Source organism: Rhipicephalus sanguineus, chromosome 7, assembly GCF_013339695.2.
Source record: "Rhipicephalus sanguineus isolate Rsan-2018 chromosome 7, BIME_Rsan_1.4, whole genome shotgun sequence".
Lineage (NCBI taxonomy): Eukaryota > Metazoa > Arthropoda > Arachnida > Ixodida > Ixodidae > Rhipicephalus > Rhipicephalus sanguineus.
In genome coordinates this window covers 101,428,483-101,444,693 of record NC_051182.1, presented here as the reverse complement: position 1 = coordinate 101,444,693, position 16,211 = coordinate 101,428,483, and the positions used below count along the sequence as shown (strand labels likewise).

The 16,211-nt window shown below is 46.5% G+C and overlaps 1 protein-coding gene across 1 annotated transcript; it reads left to right on the top strand.

Moving 5' to 3' along the window:
- Window positions 1–10,967: 10,967 nt before the first annotated feature.
- On the top strand, window positions 10,968–15,823 carry LOC119398878 (arylsulfatase J-like). The gene is made up of 2 exons (XM_037665695.2): window positions 10,968–11,398; window positions 15,505–15,823. The coding sequence occupies exons 1-2, from the start codon at window positions 10,994–10,996 to the stop codon at window positions 15,631–15,633; spliced, it is 534 nt and encodes a 177-aa protein (XP_037521623.2). The 5' UTR covers window positions 10,968–10,993; the 3' UTR covers window positions 15,634–15,823.
- Window positions 15,824–16,211: the final 388 nt, after the last annotated feature.

Below are 16,211 nucleotides of genomic sequence, written 5' to 3'. Positions count from 1 at the left end.
ACAAACAGTCTTGTTCAAACACACAAAACCAGTCTAGAGCGTCACCAGAATGTTCATATATCCCGCGTATTTAAATCACTTGTTCCTAGATTATGTTTTTTGTTGACCGTGGAGGCTCAGCATTTCTGTCAATCAGTCTTGCTCTCCAGAGACTGTGCGGACCAATGAGAAAAATTAGGTCATAGGCTATTGTCCTGTCCTTTGTGACATCAAGGTACCCCATGTTTACAGGGTTGATTTCAAAGTCTCTTTTTTCAGTGTTCGCTGCAGAACAAATGGCGCGTTCACACTTCGCATCGAAGGGGGCGAAAGCGGTAAAAGTGACCGGAAATTCACTCGCTTCGACGCTTAAGCAGCCGGAAAACCAGGCGGCGAATCCGACGCGAAAAAATCGGTCCGAGACCGATTTTTCCGCCACGCGAAAGCGGACCGCCTTTCCGCGCCGTACTTCGGCTGCGCTAGCCTAAATCACGTGACGTAGACAACAGGCCGCAAATTCAACCTGGCGGTCAAGTTATCGGCGGTGCTTCGCATCGGTGCATTTGCAAACTACCCGTGCAGCACGACAACACTCACGGGTTCCTCGAGAGCCTGGTTTCGATTAAGTTTGCCGGGAGATGACTGGAAATAGAAGAAAGTGCTGCAGCAGCAGCGAGTCGGCGTGCGCCAACGTATCTCGCTTTTGCACAGCCGGGTGAATCCGTCGTGGCCGCTGCTGGCGCGTCCGCTTATGTAGCTTCTGCTGGTGCGAAACAACAGTTTGAAAAGGTGAAAGCTATTTCTTTTCCGTGTTTTGCCTGCATAACGTAAATTCGGTACAAAATTAAATGCTCGGGAAAAGCGCGAAATAGAATGAATTCTCGAAGTGGCGAAGGCGGCGGCGACGGCGACGGCATGAAGGCGAGGCAGAACAAATGTGAACGTTTACGACGCGCGCGAACACGGTTTTCGGGCCGCTCTGGCGCTTTCGCTTTCTCTTTGCTTCTCAAGTGTGAATGCGCCAAAAGAGTTTCCTTTCTAAAATGTACGCAGGTACTCTTCCTCTAAAGACATAGCAAAGAACTAAAGGACTTTTTGTTCCCTGGGACGTAAATTGCAGATTGTGCAAAAAGCCGAAGACTATTGATCATTGTTTTATTGATTGTCGTGATGCAGTCTTCTTTCAGAGCCACACACTGCTTGAAACTGCTTCGGGAAAAAAGAAGCACTATATGAACGTAATGTAGTTGGATCAGTCTTGTTAACGCAGGTAATATTGCGTGGCAGAAGCGTAGAATCACGCCAGGCGACAAAACATGTGCAATGTGCACAGAGTAGGTATTTTAAAGGCCCACCCATTACAAAGCGCTCAGACATATTTAATTATCATCAGCAGCAAAAGCATCAACAAAGTCACCATCCGCGTAGGTTCGCCTGTTGCCTTACGGACGCGTAGAAAGCCTTTTTCTGACTCGCCAAAGGAAGAATTATGGCGTAGTGGGCACTTAGCAACTGTACTTGGTTGCAGTAGGCATTCTAGGATAGTTCGAAACGGCCATTATTACGCGCACAGACGTTCGTTTCCTTACGACACGGTTGAGATATCCACCGAAAACTGAAGCCAGGCAAGCAATTCAGAAGGCGATGCGCACTGGGCCCGATTAAGCTATCGCGTTCTACTCTTGAAGGCGAAGCATGGGCGAAGCTTAAGCGTCCTCCGAGTTCATTTACATTTTATTGCGACAGCAATTATATGGACAGTCTCGGCTTGAAAATGTCCGTCCCCGTCGCCGTCATGCACCGTATATGTATAAGTATGTATATATATATATAAAAGCCCCAAAGAAAAATAATTCAGAAAAATGCTTCCCAAGCGCGGAATCGAACCAGGGACCTCTTGCTCCGCAGCGAGTGGCGCTAGCCATTACGCCACGGAACGCAGGTCCTCCACGTAGCTAACGGCGAGCGTTATATACACACCCATTACCCCTGGACGGACTCGGAGATGGCCGGCGCTTATAAGCGTTTCTTCATTACCAGCGATATGGCGCTAGTAGCGCGACGGGCGCATTTAAAAGTCGTCGGCGAGCTAGCTCGCTTCTTATATTTGCGCAAGGAGAACTTTGGCCTTCCGCTGTCTGCTCGCGCGGTTTTCTCGTGGTGAGGGCAAGAGGGATGTTTCACGCTCTTCACCGTGATGTCCGCGCTCATGTTACGGAGCGCCGCTAAACGACGCCGCTAAAACGAACAAACAGAAGATGAGCGCGAACCATGGCGCGAACTATCAAGTGTCACAGCTCGACACTTGAAGCACGCTAGTTTCCTTCGCTGCTTCGGCCGCCTTTGTAACAGGAGCGCTGTTCTCAGTGAGCCTGAGTTCTCAGTGAGCCTGAAGTGAGCCTCACTTCGTATAGCATTAGTTTCTTGCTATCGCATTCATTGCTTTGCCCTTGCGGCGAAACTGTGATTTTTTTTAATTACTTCAAATTCGCCTGTAGCATCAGCTAGAGAGATGGAACCGCGCCACGTGGATTTACTAGTGTTGCTCGGAAACAACGAAGCTATTGGCAGGCTGTCCTGTCACTTCTATTGGCACCAATATCAGTGCCGCTTGGAGACGATGATAAGGAAGGTCTTTTGCCACTACACACAGCGAACAGTAATGAAAAATCAACGTTTTGTGAACTTCTGTTGAAACCGTAATCTTTTTATCAAAACACCACCCTATGCACCACCTGAGGATAAAACGCGCAAGGCGTCTAACTGTAAAGTGGTGTCAGAGGACGTATGTACATGGGGCGATAAACTGAGTAAACTCAGTCACTGTGTTGACATTGCTTGAAGACAACGTGGTGCTGTCACAGGCGATAGCCAACATGAGCATCCTTTAGCCCACATTACCTGATGCTGGCCGCATGCCAGTAGTATGTACGGTAGTTGAAGTCACGTGACTTATTGGGAGCTTTGTCAACTGCACTGGCTTCGGGATCGGGCCACTTCTATGGTCGGAACTCACAGAACTTGACGTACCTTGATGCAGAATGTCGTCAGAAAAGGCAATGTCTTCAAAAGAGCCGCGAGAACATTTCAAGGCAGTTTCTTTTATGTGCGGATGGATGGATGGAAAACTTATTTACGCCAGCATGCGACAACTTTATTTCGTTAGAAAGCAGCTGCGGACGATTCCGTGCTAGGTGGCCGTAAACCCAATGTTGACGGAGCACTTAGGGACCCGGCCTGTCGTATGTTGCAGTGTACTGTGATCGTATGCTGTCGTAGCTTCGCGTAACACTGGCAAAACCACGAATAGCATGGCCATCAGTAGCATATTGAGCGCGCGCTCTCGTCAAGGAGAAGTCGTCTTCCTCTTTGTCTTCGAGTGCCTTGATGACGATAAGTGTGGAGCACTTTAGGTGCCCGGGCTGTCGTATGCTGTCATCGCTTGGCGTAACGCACGCAAAACCAGGTATAAAAAAAGGAAAAAAAGGAACCAAACGAGAAACAGAAATAGGGAGAAAGAGAAAAAGTAGGAAAAAAAACAGAAAGAGCAAAAAAGAGAAAGAAATAGATAAAGAGAGAGGAAGAAATAAATAGAAAGAAAGAGAGAAAAAAGACAGAAAAAACGGACAAAGAGAAAATGAAAGAAAGAGAAAACCGAAGAGAAACAAAGAAGGCAACCCAGCTCAGCACTTCCTTCAGGCTTGGCACCCCTAGTGCGAAGCTGCTTAAATCTTTTTTTTTTAATGCAACAGTTAGTGCTCAGCAGTTAGTGCTTTCGTTCAGCAGATAGCGGATCAATTTTAGACTCGCCTTCTGTGCCCGTCTGTATTCAATAGGCTGGGAATAACCATTGTATTCATTGAAGACACGCAGTCAGCTTTTTTGGTGTTGTTGTTGTCGTCAGGGTATATTCTCCTGTCACGCGACGGCAATGTTGCACGCGAGACGCACTCGTTGCAGATTGTCGGCATGATGCCTTAACAAGGAAGCGATAAAATGTTATTTATACACAGTGCCACAGTACTTGTCCTCGGACAAAGCGTACATATATTTGAGCGCCTCTAACATGGAACCTACGGGAATTTTATTTAGATATGGCAGAACCAGCGGTTATACGTCGTCAACAGCGTAAACTTTCAGTACATGAAACAAACCAGCCTAGCATTAAAATGGCGATGCTGTGCACTGAGCATCGCATATATCCGTAATAGTGGATGGGCCAATGAGCACAGGAATGGCGAAAGACACTAATAAAGCTTGCATGACATTTCTGCTATCATAAATATGTGATCGCTTTCCAATAGAGGTTGTAACTTCAGCGGTGTGGCGTAGTGCTTCTTTCTTGTCTATGTCGCGAATGTGCGCTGGTTTTTTAGGACTATCTCTTACTAACAAGCCAAAGTTATCACTTTAGTGAAGTTCTTTCTCTTTCTTAGGGAGATTTTCTTGCACAGAGTCGCCTTGATACTGTACTTCCCTCAAAAAATGTATGCGTCTAAGCAGTTTCAGTATACAGACCGCATATCACAATCACTTCTTTGTTTGCCAGGATATTGGACATACTTCTCTAAATTACAGGTTTCACTTTCTGACATTTTGCAGGTTAAGTATAATTTTGCGATATACAGGAAAGAATTATCAGTACTTTATTTGTGCGGTTCAATGCAAAAAATATGTTAGTGACGGAGGCATCACTAATGCTTTCCCAGTGTCTTATGCAGACGGTGCACCTGGTGTTATCCGTCTGTTGCAGGAATGATAGACACGCTCGACGAGTCAGTGGGCGAAGTGTTTGAGACGCTTGGCGAGACCGGCGGGCTCGAGAACACCGTCGTCTTCTTCAGCAGTGACAACGGTGGCACTCCATTCGGCAGTCACTCCAGCCGCAGCTTCAACTGGCCGCTGCGAGGGACGAAACTGTCCGTTTGGGAAGGGTCTACGAGAGTACCCGCATTCGTCTGGAGCCCCCTGCTCAAGCGCAAGCACTGGGTGTCCAACGCGCCGATGCACTTCATAGACTTGTTCACCACGGTGTACAGTGTCGCAGGTTAGTGTGAAAGCGTTTTCGTTCGACTCGTTGTAACCCTCAGCCACGATTACAACTTCGGAACCTTACGCTAAAAGTATCTTCTAATGCAGTGGTTCTCAAATGGGGTTCCGCAGAGCCGTCTTAGGGGTTCCGCGACGCCATCGCCCGCGAAGAAAAAAGTTTTCGGACACGAATTTCGACCTATTTCCAGTTCTAGGTGCTCCTGTAGGAACTGCAGCAACATTCGAAACAAGATCGCCTCGGCTACTGCAAGGCCTCAATTAAAAACTAAGCCTGCTACATCAGCCCCTCCCCCCGATTCGTCACATCAAGGGGTCCGCCATCACTTCGACCAGTCCACAAGGGTTCCCCGACACATCGACGGCTGAGAACCACTGTTCTAATGTGTAATGCTGCCGCTAAGTTGCGTCCTTAGTCAGAACACTTCCTGTCGCAACGCACCCAAAAAGTCACGTGGTCTTTTATCTTTTGCCTAAGATGACTCGAAGGCGAAAGCCATCTTCTTGTACTTCTCAGTCGATTGTATCCCAATTCCTCCCGGATCGAAGGCATTGGAAGTTTCCTGCACATCACGTGGTTTTGGAGTGCCTCCGCGATCGGCACACCTTTGGCCAAGCGGTCATGTCACGTGAAGACATCATCATGTGACGTCACAGTGACGTCTTGTTGACGTGACGGATGTTGACTACCTGTGAGGTCATCACATAATGTTTCCTTTGCATCACTCGTGTTGACGCCGACGGTTGCTTTTTGCGGTTGATGAGACATTGAGTCTTTTGCCTTAATAACACATCAATAAGTAGTAAGCAAAGTGATAAGCTCGCAAAAGTGGTCTTTCTAGAGCCTTGATTCTCACTAAGTTGTGCTGTATTTGATAGCAGCTTCCTCATGACTAGTGGTGGCGTCAAGCCCGAGCTAGTTTACAATTTAGTCAATGTATAGCGAATCCCTCCGACTGCCACGGCATTATTTGGCGAGGACCCCTGGGCAAATCCTGCGTGCCATACAGACTTTCTGGCAACACTGCAGCAGCTTGAACTACTTCTTAAAATCTTCAATGACGGTGGATATGTCACGCATGCTCCACAAAAACAACAGAATGTGCAGACGCTATCGTAACTATGTTTTGGACCATACCGCATTCACATTTGTACCCTGTCTCTGTAGTCCACAAAATCTCCTTCCCCAACGTTTAGTAGTAGGCTAAGCCGACCTGCCCTGCATCTTTCAATAAATTTTTCATCTTTCTTGACTACAAGTGCTGCGGCTGCTGAGGAAGAGTAGGAGGAACAAACGTTTATCGTAAGAAACAGCAAAATAGTGTTCTTTTATGGTAAAAGCCTTGGATGCCTCATCAACGGCGAAAAGTGACCGTCGTCGACAACATGAGTGATGCAAAAATCATAACCATGTGTTAACGTCACCTTACGTCGTCATCATGACGTCACAGGTTGCAAAAATTTGTGACGTCATCATGACTTCACTGTGACGTCACCTGTTGACGTCCTCACATGATGTCGTCGCTTGGTCAAAGGTGAGTCGATCCCCGAGGCACTGCAGAAACAACGCGAGGTGCAGAAAAAGCGTTCTCCGATCGCCGAGGCAGAGCAGAGCCGCGTTCGGTGCAGAGAGCTTTCAAGGGGGGGAGGGGGGGGCGACCGAGAAGGAAAAGAAGAAGATTGCTTTCGCCTTCAAGTCGTCTTAGGCAACTGTACAAGGGACCATGTGACTTTGCCCGAGGTGGACGGCCTCCTCAGCCCAGAAAGCCGTTGACTAAATCCGCAGCCCGTGTCTGGTCCACCAGACTTGACTGATTTTCCACGCTCTCTGCCGCCGACATCTGCCTGCCAAATTTCTTCGGTGGCTTGTAGAGGTCGCGAAGCTTCGCCACGGTTGTTTTTCTCGCGGCCTGGGCATTCCATCACTGTGTGTTGGAGAGTGTCCTGAACATGCCACAGAACTATTATGCACATTATGAACCACACAGAATTGCCGTACATATGCCCCTACTGATTAGTTCTGTTTTGCCGATACAAGTTAATTAGGCCACTGAATAAAGGATGCAACAGTAAAAATAGTAGCCAGCGTTACCCATCTCTTACACTTCCTGAATTTCTCAACAGACACAAACTCTCACCTCGTTTTTCTCGGCACACAGCAAATATTAATTGTCGTGGTCATGTCACTACATCAGTGTCGCGTGGTGCGCGTTCGCATTAGGCGTCTCTTGAATATCTGGTAGCACGAGAAAGTCGCAGCTCGAAATAATACACACTGCATGATAATAAATTTTTCAGTTACTGCTGTGTTATTAGTCAGCGAAGTTTATGTGTGCCACCAACGGACCGGAACATTAGCAAAATGCTAAAAGAGGTTGCACATGGATCTTATTGTCGTCTTATGTGGATATATATACACCAGCTAACATACTAATGACAAAGAGAGAATGGGGGTAAAGCTGGCTTACAGCTGCCACCTAGAGAGTTACAACGCCTGCCTACTCCTTAGAAAGGCAAGCGCTGACGAACCTGTCCTGTTATATGTAAGTGCATGAAAAACTGACTGTACGGAATCTAACCGCGGTGATCTGTGACCAGCCTGTACGTATTGGAGTCTTCCTTTAGAGAGAGAGAAATGTTTTAATGGAAAGCTGGAGATGTTTGCCTGGCTATTCGCCTGATATGCTACTCCAGGTGCTCCAGGGTGATGATTATGATATATACACTGATAACCACACATACATACATAGACTACACTGTTTACAAAGTTTCGATCAGGCTTGTGGCCCGCAAGAAAGTCAGCAACATGGATGTTATTGTCGTCTTATGTGGATATATATACACCAGCTGACATACTAATGACAAAGAGAGAATGGGGGTAAAGCTGGCTTACAGCTGCCACCTAGAGAGTTACAACGCCTGCCTACTCCTTAGAAAGGCAAGCGCTGATGAACCTGTCATGTTATATGTAAGTGCATGAAAAACTAACTGTACGGAATCTAACCGCGGTGATCTGTGACCAGCCTGTACGTATTGCAGTCTGCCTTTAGAGAGAGAGAAATGTTTTAATGGAAAGCTGGAGATGTTTGCCTGGCTATTCGCCTGACATGCTACTCCAGGTGCTCCAGGGTGATGATTATGATATATACACTGATAACCACACATACATACATAGACTACACTGTTTACAAAGTTTCGATCAGGCTTGTGGCCAGCAAGAAAGTCAGCAGCGCTTTCGTTGCGCGTAACGCACAGGTGCTGTTTTGCCATGGGCCCAGAATGTGCTGCAGTTCTAAACACGAGTCCTGTTGAAGGTGCGTTGTGCGTTCAATGTAACGTCCTAGAAGACCTAAAACACGTTCTCTGCGAATGCAGGCGATACGCAACAGAAAGACTTTCTCTGAAGGCGGCTTTGCCTTTAGAGGTATTCTTATGGACCAGATATCTCATGTGTGCATAGTTCTTCTGATGATCTCTTACTTATTCTTTTATATTTAAGCAATAGATACTTCTACCTTTCGTTGTCGGCGGCCTTAGAGCGACCTTAAGCCTTACTGAGTAAGGCTTAAGAATAAGTAAGAATACTTGCGAAATGTCAGTGCCGTTGTCCTGGTACTCAAAGGAGAAAAAACGAGGCCATATACACCCGGGCATCTAGCCAAACGTTCAAAGCAGCGCGGTCTCTGGCACGAACCCTTTCTACAGGACCTCATTACTTACGCTAGTTAGTGGCCAGACGTGCTTAAAAATATTGCTTCCGAGTTCTCACACTGACCTATTATCTGCCATTCTCAATAGTGACGTTCAAAGGTAGATGATAGCTACGTTTCGATGGTAGATACAACCGTCAGCACGCTTAATACGATAGCTCCGAAGCCTGACCCGAACCGGCTTAGACTGACGCCAGCGCCGCGAAGTGTATCTCGGTGTGTTTGCGCCACAGCAGCGCACACAGGGGCAGCAAACAATGGCGTGCGTACAGACCGGCACATAGAATGGTGGGGTGTGCCCTTGCGAACATGGACTCCACCCATTTTAAGAGAGTGTGGCTATTATCATAGTCTGCTTGGCTGGTAGCCATTTCATGCTTGCATCTACCCTTGATTATGGAACACCCAGCCATGTTTTTCTTGTTTTTTTGCGCTTCTTTATTATTAATATAATGACTATGGGATAGTCGGCAGTTACCCAGCCTACCTGCTCATGTTTTTCATATGGTATGGTATGATGAACTTTATTCGGGTCCTCAAGATCAACCCTTAGGTTTGACGCAGGCGGCTCTCACGTCGGGACAGTAAGGTTTAACATTACCTTCGTATCGTGGGCCTTCTGGACGCCTGTACTTGACCTGAAAGAGTTCCACTGTGAAGAACCTTTGCGGCCTGTCTCTCCTTGTCGCAGTCTGTGAAAGCCACGGGACACTGCCAAAGCATATGATCCAGAGTAATGATGCCATTACACTTCTCGCAGTTGATTTGTAATTCTCTTTTTAATAATAATAATAATAATAACTTCTTTATTTCCATCAACGATGGAGGAGACTGCGGGTAAAAGTTGCTTGAAACAAGCAACTTGACAGAGGTCCACAGCCACCTCTACAATGCAGGCAGCGATAGCACAGTTTCACAAAAGAAAAGAAAATCATATAGAACACAATATTCAGAATACAAATATATCCAAAAAATTTTACAATTTCATACAAAACAAAGAAAACAGCCACAACAGTAAAAAGAATGAAGAAAGCAATATTTTTCTCCTATTTACTATGTGAGCATGGATTGATGAAATGTTCGCGCAGTGTTTCGTGCGGGAAGTTATCTGCAGATCAATTTGTAATTTATGAAATGAATTTAAAAGGGTTGGTAGCGTGTATGATATTCGCTGCATAGAATAATTTGCCCGCGGAGTGACCACCTTCCACTGTTCTATGTGACGAGTGCCATATGAATGAGTGTTTTTAGCAAGATTAGATAACTCATGGAAAATCTTTAAGTTCTCCTTTATTTCTCGTTTAAAACGCTAGACTTAACTTATAATGTAAAGGTTAACACACGGATGATATTTCCTTTCAAAAATAAATCTGAGGTATGGGAATTATAGGGTACATTGAAAAGTGCTCGTAGAAACTTTTTTCTGCAGTATATGAAGTCTTTCAAGATTGGTATATGTGGTCGTACCCCATACCAAAAACAATAATATAAGGAAGAAAAAAAGAGTGCATTGTAAACAAGAAGCTTTATTTTAAAAGGTAATATAAATCTGTGACGCGCCATCATACCGACCACACGAGATAACTTCCCTAAACCGATTCGATGTGTACATCCCAAATCATATTTTGTGTGAAGGTAACGCCCAGTATTTTAACACTACTTACTATTTTGATTGTTTCATGTGCATAAAGGAGAGTGATGTGATCGCAGCTTATCTGCTTAGATTTCGGTCTGAAAATCACGGCGTTTGTCTTTTTTGTATTAATTTGCAGAACGTTTGCTGCTGACCATTCTTGGAGAGCCTTCAGGGCAGTGTTGGCGTTGCTCTGAAGGCTACTGCAAGTTCAGGTGACGAAAAAAATAGGACTAGCGTCGTCAGCGTACATGACGTATTTCGCATCACTGTAGATATTTACCAGGTCATTTATGTAAACTATAAAAAGAATGGGCCGAGAATACTGCCTTGAGGAACGCCTCCTACTGATATGTTTTAAGTCTGAACGGCAATTTTCAATCTGAACGTATTGATAGCGATGATCAAGGTAAGACTTCAGGAGGTTTAAGCAGTGCCCGCGAATACCGTAAGTTTCAAGTTTTTCAAGTAATATGGAATGATGGATGAATTTGGACATATCTTGCTGATAAAGTTTGGATGCGGTTAAGTGCCTCACAATCTCAGAGTCACCGCTTGAGCTCATAAATAAAATATTTCAGGTGGTGACACCTCCAGACTAGAAGATGTCGATGGACTCGATATGTGGGAGCACATGTCGCGCGGATCGGAATCGCCGCGCACCGAACTCCTGTACAACATCGATCCCCTCGACCCGCCAGAGCTCTCGGTGGCCGCGATTCGAGACACCCGCTACAAGTTGGTCCTCGACGGCACGGGTTACAACAGCGAACGATACGAAACTGCGGGTGGCCGTCGGCCTTACGAAGACCTCGACAAACTTCTCGTCCAATCGAAAACTTCCCGCGTTCTGAGGAAGCTGTACGGGACGAAACGCTTGAGGTTTCCCAGAGGATGGAGGAGGCGTGCAACGCTTACGTGCGGCAAAGGAACTAGAGAAAATTTCTCAGCCAACGACACCGTCTTTTTGTTCGACATTGTCAAAGATCCGTGCGAGCTGAACAACTTGGCCAGCGAAAGCCCGCAAGTAAGTTCCTCTGGCTAAGATTTTATTATTGCGATAGCAATTATTATATACACACTCGTGGCACGTCGCCGCCGTCGCCTACATGTTCCGTATGAAGTAAAAATCATAAAAAATTTAGGCAGGTTCGCACTCGTGGTACCAAGCCTGAAGGAACAGCGCAGTTGGGCGGCCTGCCTTTCGTGTTTTTATTTTTCTGTTCTCCCTGTCTCTACAGCAGAGCTGTTATGATCGACGTTTGCCGTGCGTCGTAGACAGAAAATTACCATCATCATAAACCGGTGCAAGCTCAGTCGCGTACCCAAGATCCCATGGCGAACATCGTAACCACTAGGCTATCGAGGTACGCTAGCAGAGCATAGCATATCCTTGCATAGTATAGTACAGCAAGGGGGTGGGAAAGGAAAGTGAGGGCGATGGAGAAAGATGTGAGGATGAGGAGAAAGAGCAAGAGGAGGGGAAGACGTGTACAGAGGGAGGGGAGAGAGTCCGAAAGCGATAGAAAGAAATGGAGAGAAATTGAAACAAAGGGAAGAGAGCAAAAAATAGAGACAGAAAAATAAGTATATAGAGGGAGAAAGAGATAGAAAGAAACAGAAAAAAAAGATAGAAAAAGGAAAGCGAGCATAGTCACGTATAGTATAATGTAGTGAGGGGCGGGAAAAAGAAAGAGGTGAGAGGGTAAAATCCTAGCCAAGCCAGGAGCAGCCGGGTGGCCACCAGTTCCGCCGTGACCCAGCCTTGCGCGACTTAGGGCAAGCTGCGCTAATGTTTCCATCTCCTTTTTTGTTTCTGTTTCTTTCCATCTCTTCCTCGCTCTTTCTGTGTTCTTTCTTTCTCCCCATTTTCCTGTCTCTCTCTCTGTATTTCTCTCTTCCTCTTTATTTCTTTCTTTCTCTCTCTCTCTCTCTCCCTCCCTGTTTCTTTCTTCCTTGCTCTCTCTTTCTATTTCTCTCTTCTTCTTTCTCTGATTCTTTTGCTCTCTGTATTTCTCTCTTTCTTTATGTCCAGAGAATGAAGAAGAGAACGAAGAGAGCGCGCGTCGGCCGAGTTTTTGCCAACGCCATGCCTAGCTCGTGAGGAGCAGCACTAATGCTGTTGATAGTTTTTCGTTGCACTGATACCGGACCAAGCTCAAACTTGTCTGGCTCCGCTGATGATAACATGTGCGAAGGCAACCCCGCGAAGGCTGCATATGGGCGCGGCTCAAACAGAGATGAAACGCGCCGGCCGACTTCACAGGTGAAGAAGCATGAAGGGTTGCTGGTGAGGGTGGAGAGGGGGAGAGTTGCGTCACTTGAGCAACAGTTTCCGACCCTCCACCCTCCCCCAGTGTCTGCAGTCGCGACAGCGCGCTCGACTGAGATCAGTGGAAGGCTCATACCTGTGTACGCGCTGTGCCCTAACCGCTTACTTCGCAATGAAGCGACATGCAGCTAGAAAACCGCTTCGCTCCCTGGAGCGGCCGTATTCCGTTATTCGAGCGTTCTTTGTGGTTACGCCAGATCGGTTCCTAATGGAGTTAGCTGCCAGCCTTACTTCGTATAACATTACAATTTGTTTCTATCGCATTTATTGCGTCGCCCTTGCGGGGAAACTGTGACCTCTTGTTGATTATAAATGCAACACCGATGCCTTATCATGAACTTCTGTGACATTCGTTCCTAAAAAATTGTTAGCACACTTTATTTTAACACGAAAGTGTTTTATGCCGGGGTCCACCAAGTACATCCGTCACGGATATGACGTTGATAAAATGGACGCCAACGGGTGAGAAAGAAAAAGATACCCCGCAGGGAATCGAACCCACGACGTTGCGGCCGCGATGGCAAGCGCCCGAGGCCCTATCGAGTAAGCTAACTAGGGAGATGCTGGACACGGCGCGAACGCGCCTTATATCTTTCACACATTCTCTTTCGCGGCGGGCGGAGCGGGGCGGTGCCGCCGTCTGTGAGATGTGAAAAGAAGTAATACTTCACGATCGACACTTACTACCGCTTACTCCGAGAATGCACGCGATATCGGAGGTCATGGTTAAAGCGTCGCGATACCAGCGAGACCCACTGGCCGCGCTGGCGTTGCCGAGGCACCCTTGACGCAGTTACGTTCTTTGCCTTTGGCTTCGTGTTAGCGTGCGTCGGCTCATCGGAGGAGTAGTGTAGCTTCCACGTGCGCCAACGGGATTTCTCCGCGGCCGAGTGCTTCGATTGCGAGAGCACCGACTAACAAAACTGCTGCAATATGCGTTGCAGAAAGGACGCTATTTCGACGGGCGAATGTCGTGCCTTGGTGGAGCGAGAGCCGCGCCTGCGAGACAGAGGCCAGCGGGACGCGCGTGTTTGCGGCTCAGGCTACGAACCTCTACCTCCCGTGTTGCTGAAGCGCAGTGTGTGTTATGTATGCATGAGCACAGGCGTCGGCTACCCATTACTAGAAAGCGCACACCGTGCCGTTTCTCTCCTTAATTGACGACGCTTTGAAGAAGCGCATACCGGGTACCAGTGCTGGTTATGAGCTTGTTGATAGCATCCTTACGCGGGATTCACGATTCGCTGTGTCCAAATATATGTTCACACCGTCAGCTACCACAACGGTTTAATACTGATCATGGGCGTTAGTCGTCGCGATAGAGACATGCTGTCAACATGGGTGCATCCATGTCAAACGGTGCTATAGCTGCCAAACACGAATAGACATTGTACAAGCTCTCATATATCACTACACAATAAGCACTACTTCTGTGAAGACACGTTTACCTTTCGTGTTATACCGATTCCTATGACGGAGAGATCAGCCATGTTTTTTAGCTCAATAGACAATGCAGCCGTCGCAATCGGAACTTCGATTCCCGACTCCACGCTGAACAACTTGCCATCGCGTTTTTGCGGGTATGTAGCAAACTCTGGCGCGATGAAGAATGTGGACTCGTATTGAAGGAAAAGTTCCTATGTCAGATGTGTTCTTAAGAAGAACAGCTCCCTATCAACGTGATGTCGTTCATAATATTAAGGAAGATGGCTGTACTCACAAGAAGCATTTGTTGTGATGGCACCACCAGTGAACTCAAGCTCTAGTTGGTGCGCACATAAAAACTGCTCAGGGTACTGTGAGGCAAACGTAGCGAGCCTTTTGTAGACGCGCCTGTGTTTAAAACGCGAATGTACGACATACTTAATAAAAATCGACTTTAGAATCGCACATTTCCTAAATAGTGTCACAGTACAATAATTTGTTTTCTATAGCTTATCGCGTTGTCATAAAGTGGGCAAAAGTTTATACAATATAACGACCCCCCACAGTGATACCGTGGAGATGGCGCTGCACTGCTGAGTTCTGGTTCTATTCCCGGAAGCGGTGAAATGCAAGAGAACGTTCGTGCACCGTGTTATCTGTGCACGTCAAAGAACTACACGGGATCAAACTGCATCGGGAGCACTCATAATCGGCAGTCGTAGGAACAGGAGCTCCGATAAGCGGTGTCCCTCATAATCAACTACGCATATTCGGAACGTAAAATACCGAAGCCTAATACTGAAGTGGAATACCGAAGCTCCTCCGATCATTTTAAACCTCAGGTACCGACTTGTCCCACCAACTCGCGTTTCCGTTCATTGGTGACAAAGACGAGAGGAATCGAATTGGCTAATTTCTATTTATCGCATTGAAAGCGGATTAAGCTGCGTTCGAGAATTACATGAGAAAAAGCGTAACACAACTGTACCGCTCTTCTTTGAAACGCCAAAAGGGCATTTTTGTTATTTATTATCAATAAATAGGTTCAAGCGCACGATCTTGAAGTAAGAGTTGAGGTAACAGTTTACACGAACCAGAAACTGGCTTCAAATTAAACACCACCAAGTATGGTCAGGGCATCAAAAATTAACCGCGAGAGTCAATGCTATCGTTGCGACAGTGAACTAGTAATAATAAAAACCCCAGAGCACTGGCCAAAAAAACTGGCCTAAATAATGAATCCCATAAATTTTATACAGTATATTCTTCTCGGTTATTTTATGCATCATTTGCTAGGAAAAGACTCAAGTAAACAATTGTCTGCATGCGTCCTGAGACAACATGTAGTCACACTTGGGTTCGTGCTCAATTTACAGATCGTGTCTGCCCTCATGAAGCGTTTGGATGCCTACCGAGCAGTCACCGTGCCTATCGAGAACCTGCCTTTCGACCCAGCCAGTGCTCCTGAATACCACAACGGGACGTGGGCACCGTGGTTGGACTGATAATTCAATGGAATTGAGTTTGCAACTGGATTGCGAAGATGACCAGGCCGTGAAAACTGCAGTTAGCAACTTGAGGTGAACCTGGCCACCTCATGTACAGGGCAGCTTGATAGCGAACAAATAAAACAGCCTGTCGCATTCTAATATAGTACGCACAGGCAGTAATGGTCCAAGCAATACAATATTGCAATGAGAAACATTTTGTACAAGCGTGACAAAGAACGTTCATGAAACGAACATGGACCCCTTACAGGAGTCTTTAAAATCATGCAAATACAATGGATTTCAAGAAAAGTGTCCGAAGATCCTCAAAAAACAAGAAAAATGCGTTATTCGCTCGTTCCCTTAATAATTGCTTCTGTCCGTGGCGACAGACATCCTAAGGTGACGAGAGACATCAATTACAGCACTGATTAAATTATTTGAGTTAGTTAACTTTTTAATTAGTTCAGACAGGTGGTCGGGCCAAGTGGGAGAATTGGAGCTTTTCCCGCGAAGAGTCCCATTGCCGCTCAGAGATTCCCAGAAAGCGGCCGTTGTTAGTTGTAGTAGAGCGATGAAATCTGACCAACTAAGGC